General features: G+C 53.8%; 1 protein-coding gene across 1 annotated transcript in view; it reads left to right on the forward strand.

Annotated features, from left to right (window-relative positions):
* The first annotated feature begins 231 nt into the window (after positions 1–231).
* The window catches only part of AGT (angiotensinogen), an 8,478-nt gene continuing 2,348 nt past the window's right edge, over positions 232–6,361 (forward strand). Inside the window, exons 1-3 of the mRNA XM_004712201.2 lie at positions 232–411; positions 1,006–1,854; positions 5,684–5,951. Coding sequence (XP_004712258.1) covers positions 1,035–1,854; positions 5,684–5,951 — 1,088 coding nt within the window. The 5' untranslated portion in view covers positions 232–411; positions 1,006–1,034. The remainder of the gene's footprint in view (positions 412–1,005; positions 1,855–5,683; positions 5,952–6,361) is intronic.

Below are 6,361 nucleotides of genomic sequence, written 5' to 3' on the forward strand. Positions count from 1 at the left end.
TTAAACCTTGCTTTATCGCCTTAAGTGAGGAAGATATCTTTGGGCAAGGGAATGTGAGGAACTGGCCATGGAGCTCGAAGAATAAAAGCAAATGAAGAAAACTACTATTATCTTAAAAAAAGAAAACTATTATTTTATTTAATGTCTAGGGCCCGTCGCACACAAATAGTCATGTGGGCAGCTCCTCCCTCCCAATTGAATCAGCTGGTCTGTGAGACCTGGCAAGGGTGCTAATGTACAGCTCCTTTGAGCACTGGTTTGGATGTGAGCCAGCAAATCCTTAATCCTGCCCTGTACTAGGACCCTGGGAAGATTATCAAGGAAAGCAGAACTGCTGGACCACACTGCAGACGACTCTGATTCGCTTCTCTGGGATAAGACCCAGTGTTAGCATTTTCTAAAGCTTCCCAGGTAAGTCCAGAGGTACTAGGGTTGAAAGCTCAAAGGGGTGGGGAAAAAAACAACGTAGGCTTGAGTGGTCTTTCTGTTGCATTCCTGCTGTTGACTTTCAAACTATCTATTTCGGTCTCAGACCTCCCCTGTCTATGTCTGTGAAGAGATACAACAATTTTTCCTACCTGATTATCATCACAATTATGATAAAGGGCTTGAATTGTAGATTTCCTGGTTCACCTATCAGAGGTGGATCTTTCGGGTCAGGCCAGCTTATGCTATAGGAAGAACCTGAAAGGCTTGTCTTCCATCAACCTTACGAGCTGTCAGAGGACACCGACTGTCTCCTTCCCTACATTCCCTGGGTCCAAGTGGCTTGCACAGAGGCCTCGGGCTAGTTTCAGGGGGAGAGCTCGAGATGTGGGGTTAGCTCAAAGATTATACTTCCCAGGGAGCTTGAAATCCATCTCTCCTCTTCATTAGACATAGAAGTGGACAGACTTGTTCTGGGCTACCTGGTGGTGGTGGTCTGGGGACAACTGAAAATTTGACTAGTGGTCACTTCAGTATGATCAATAATCACTTTTAACCCTTTACAAAATGACGTTTCAGGCTACGCACAGTGAACATCTCCAGCGAAGATGACCTCTGCCACCGTTAGCCTGGGGGCCACCATCTTCTGCCTCTTGACCTGGGCTAGCCTGGCTGCCAGTGATAGGGTGTACATCCACCCCTTCCACCTCCTCACCTACAACAAGAGCAGCTGTGAGGAGCTGGAGAAAGCCCATGAAGAGGTACCACCAGACCCGACCTTTGCGCCCGTTCCAATTCAGGCCAAGACATCCCCTGTGGATGAGGAGGCCCTGCGGGTCCAGCTGGCCTCGGCAGTCGAGAACCTGGAGGAGACTGACAGGCTGAGGGCCCTGGGGGTGGGCACACTGATCAACTTGAAGGGCCTCCACATGTACAAACAGCTGAGCAAGACATGGCACACAGCCCATGTGCTGTCCCCAGTGGCTCTCTTTGGCACTCTGGCCTCTTTCTACCTGGGGGCCTTGGACTCCACCGCCAGCAAATTACAGACTTTCCTGGGTGTCCCAGAGGCCCAGAGCTGCACTTCCCGACTGGATGGACAGAAGGTCTTCTCTGCTCTGCGGACCATCCAGGGCTTTCTTGTGGCCCAGGATGAGGAGCAGGGTGATCCCCGGGTGCTCCTGTCCACACTCGTGGGCCTGTTCACAGCTCCCAGCCTGCTGCTAAAGCAACCCTTTGTTCAGGGCCTGGCGCCGTTTGCACCTGTCACCCTTCCACGTTCTCTAGATTTGTCCACAGACCTGGATCTGGCTGCTGAGAAGATCAATAGGTTCATCCGGGCTGTGACAGGATGGAAAATGAGCATCCCCCTGGCAGACATCCGCCCAGACAGCACCCTGCTTTTCAACACCTTAGTCCACTTCCAAGGTAAGGTGCCCCCTGGGATGTGCTCCAGCTCCAAGCGGGTGAGTGTGTAGGGTGATCATTCTCTACCCTTATGGGCCCTGTGGTAAGCGCTGCCACCGCACTAAGCAGGGTCAGGGCTCCGAGATGGGGACGTGGGTGGGAGGGAAGGACAGAAGAGAGGAGGGGCTGCCCTGGTGGGACTCTTGAATCTAAGGATTCAAAGGATCCAGTGATTGAGCATCTACCAACCTTCCAACCAAAAAAAAAAAAAGACAAAAACCAAACCAGCTGCTGTGGAGTAGATCGTGATTCATGGCGACTCCATGTGTGTCCAAGTTCTAGGCCAGTGTTCCACAGGCTTTGGGATGGCCAGTTTTTCAGATGTAGATTGCTGGGCACTCTTCTGAGGTACCTCTGATGACCTTGAACTGCCAAGCTTTGACGAAGCACCCGGGTATTTAACCATTTTTACCACCCTATTGTGGTAGCCACTTGACTTTCCTAATTTCATTATTACGTATCGATGCAGTGAAGAGTCAGCATTGCCTTTTCTTTCTGATGAAGAACGAGAGCCAGAGAGACACAGAGGGCCTTGTGCACGATCCTGTGGCCACATCTCCTGGCCTCACCCTCAGAAGGGAAGGGTTTGTGCTCCTTAGGAAGAATGAGGCCTCAGCTCCCTGTCTCCTGCAGAAATGGCTCGTGTGCATAGTCAAAGCACTTTCAAACTGGGAGGAGGTATTTTGAAAGAAACTGCTACAAAGAGTGCCTATTCATTGGACAAATGACTGCTGAGACTTTGCTCTCTAGAAGGCTCTGAGCCTGATGTGGGAAAACCCTGCAGGTCCTGCCCCCGTGCTGCCTGCCAAAGTGCAGAGGGAGGGAGGGCATGTGGACAAATAACAGGATTGCAAGAGTTCTAGAAAGGCACCCTGAAGTGTTAAGAGCCTCTAGGAAGAGGGAGCATTCTGGGGTACAGCAGATGTCTCGTTGGGGTTCCCAGGACCCAGACTGTGGCCAGGAGAAAGGGTCTCCCAGGCAGCAGGGTTAGGAGTGTAGGACTCCAAGTTCAAGGCAAGGACAGAGAACAGTGAGTAGCTTGTTTGAGCAGCACATGTAATCGAGATGGCACCAGGGGAGGGCTGGATGGGAAATCTGGCTTGGGCCAGATTTTGAGAGCCTTTGACACTTGAAGAGGCTCCTGCTTTGGAGTCCGTTGGTGGATGGGCAGTTGAGCAGAACAAAGTGATTCTCCATGGTCACCTTGGCAGCCTGCATGGTGGGGATTGGAGGCCAGGAGGGCAGCCTGAAAGTTGTGCAAGAGTCCAGGCAAATTGTACCGGGGACATGCACTCCGGGAGTGGCTCTCTGAGTCCACAGGCACGGGTCGCGGGGTGAGGAAGGGACACGCTTGTGGGACAGTGATGAGGCCGACGCAAAGATGAGCAAGCCTGGGGGAGACAGAGAAACACCGGCAGCTGGGACAGGACTGTGGAGACACAAAAGCAAAGTTAAAAAACCCCAAGCGAAACCCATTGCCCTCGCGCTGTCCATTGGACAGCCTCATCTTTCTCTCACAATTGGCAAGTGCAGGGGTCAGCAAACTGCTGTTCTTTCTGTCCATCCTTGTGGCTCCGAAATAAAATGGAAAAACATTAAAGGATATGATTCCGATCATGGGGATTTTATTTGTTTGTAAAAATATATTCACGGCGCTCGAATCATTGAAGTTGTTGTGAGGGACAGGATGGGCTCGTCCACCCCAAAGTTTGCTGACACCGGGGCTAGTGAATTTGGACCACGGATACCTAAACTACCACGCCACTGGAGCTCCCCAGAGTCTGGGTAGAGCATGCTCATCGGCCACAGTGAGAGTGTCCCTGCAGACACTGTATCAGCAGGCGGAAGAGACCCCAGCCTCCTGGGTCCGGGTGAGAGAAGACATACTTGGCTATTGCTGATGGGCTGTAAAGGCACCATACCTCCTGTGAGGGTTTTGTGCGTGTTGGGCTTAACCACCCTTCAGAAGTGCCCCAGGAAGAGGGGGAGGCAGTGAAGATGTGGGCCCCCAGGAAGCCAAGGTGAAGGCCTAATACTTGGGAAAGAATCTCATTTCTGAAGCTGCCAACCCACCGGAGTCTGACTACCGATCTGGCCCAGAACAGGCAGAGGCGGGAAGCGAAATGTGGGCACTTGCAGACCCCACGTAGGATGCAGCTCACCTTCACCTCATTTCCACCTGCCAATTGTGCCCAGCTTCCGAACCACCCCTGCCTCCACTCTGTCCAGTGGGAATCGGAATGCCCTTTACCCTCCACACGGTTCCCATTCATGAAAACGAGCAGGTGTCCTCGGGGCACTGTGAGCCAGGGTTGACTTGATGGCAGTGAGTGGTTCGGGCAATGCTGTCCCATGAAAATGGCCTTGGTGACCCTCTGGGTGTCCTTAATGAGCACAGACGTGGGTGGGAGTGGGGGCAGGTAAAGGCCCCAGAAACCAGTGCCCACAGTCCATACATCCTGTCATCCCAAGGTCCATGATGTCATTTGACTGAACCTTGGCACTGGACTTAACCTGGTGAGGTGCGCTTCGTGCTCGGAGGAGGTGGAGAGGGTGGCTGCCTCCTTCAGAGATGCTTCGCTGTTAGGTACTGCAAGTTTTGTTGGGGGCGAGACATTTAGTGCTCTCTCCCTTTAGACTGAAAGCCTCCTCAGGCCCAGGTGGGGTGAGGAGGGACGTGGCACCTTCAGAACACTCAAGATGAGATCATGTCAGGACTGCCACTCTTACCGCACAACCCCCTCCCTGAAGATGCAGACAGACACCTGTCCTGCTCCATCCCCCCCGAGGGACTTGCCCTCCTGACTCCTCCCTCCTTTCACTTTGGAGAGCTCTGTGCCCAGCTGGTCTCTGCTGGCTTGGACAACATCCCCATGGCCTTCCGGAAGCCCTCCAGCAAGGCCCTTCGCAGAGGATGGCACATGGTAGGAGGAGGGCATGGTTGGGATCTGGCTCGGACTGCAGGAACAAGGAGACCCTAGCAAGCAGAGACCACAAGACTGCTGGTTTATTCCCCCTGAGCCAGAAAGCCCTTGTTCCTCCACGGTGACAGAACTCAGGCTCCGGCTCTCTCATCTACCAGCATAGCTCTGTGTGTGCCCCCATGCCTCTTTGAGGTTCAGCACACGTCTGGCCTCTAATCTAACACCATGTCCCACTGACACCCCTAGCGGCAAGGGTGTGGAGAAGTGGCATCCTTATTCCGGCTGTAAGGATGGAGCAGGGCACGTACAGGGACAGCAGCCACGTCACAGCTGTGCTGCGCACAGTCACACAGCCTCGGAGCTTTGTTGGCCTGTGTCTAGCTGGGTAAGGTCCTTCAGTGTCATGGGCCATGGTTTCCTCTGCCAGGCTTAGAGAAGAAGGTAGATGTAAAGCCTCCGGTCCAGTGCCTGGCATTCCATAAGTGGCAGTCATTTTATTGAGTTCCAGACGGCTAGGCTTTAGGGTAGGAAATTTGGAAATGCACTGGGATGATGTGCTGTGCTGAGGAACATGCAGCACACCTGGTTGGCTTTGGGGAAGAGAGGGAGAGGCTGGGAGAGTTATGGGATCCTAGTATGGCCTTCTGGTATCTTCTGTGAATGGCTGCCTTCTTCAGAGGCACCTGTCTTTCTCTCTGGGAGACTCAGCTGGATGTCCCTTGGGACAGGGATGAGTGAGTTTGCCTGTCCCCCTTAGCACTGAGCTCACCCCTGCTCACCTGCACTGCCCTTCCCCAGCAGGTACTGCTTCTCGGGAGCCTGCTCACCGCTAACTCTACCCTTTCCTGTCCTGTCTGGGTTTACAGGGACGATGAAAGGGTTCTCCCTGCTGCCAGAGCCCCAGGAGTTCTGGGTGGATAACGCCACCACAGTGTCTGTGCCAATGCTGTCGGGCACTGGCACCTTCCAGCACTGGACTGACGTCAAGAACAACTTCTCAGTGACCCGGGTGCCTCTCAGCAAGAATGCTGACCTGCTGCTGATCCAGCCCCAGCACACCGCAGACCTGGAGAAGGTTGAGGCCCATGCTCTCCAGCTTGACTTCCTGACCCGCAAGAAGAATCTGGCTCCTCGGTATGACTGCCTGGAAATGCAGGTCACCCCCATGGAAAGTGGGAGACCACGTCACACCTTTTGCAAGGAGGGCGGGCAGGGCGCTGGGCCAGCCAGATAGCGTCGGGCACTGACACAGAGTACCCCAGCTTGTCCAGAGCAGGCTTGTGGGTTCACTTCCCCACCCATCCATCCTATCTACCTGCTCACTTACGCTCCCACCTCCCCACCACGCATCCAGCCACCCACCCACCCATCATTGATGTCTCTCTCAATGTATTTTCTTTTTCTGGCTGCAGGTGAGGGGAACGGAAGGAAGGGTTCATTTTTCTGTGCTGATCGTGACCCCCTGCTTGGAAGGGAACAGAGACGTACATTCTCTCTCCTTCGTCCAAGTTGTCGCCACGCGCTCCCTCCCCCCACTGCCAGCC

The sequence above is a fragment of the Echinops telfairi genome, unplaced genomic scaffold, assembly GCF_000313985.2.
Source record: "Echinops telfairi isolate 266 unplaced genomic scaffold, ASM31398v2 ScPeMD7_7424;HRSCAF=8462, whole genome shotgun sequence".
NCBI classification, from domain to species: domain Eukaryota; kingdom Metazoa; phylum Chordata; class Mammalia; order Afrosoricida; family Tenrecidae; genus Echinops; species Echinops telfairi.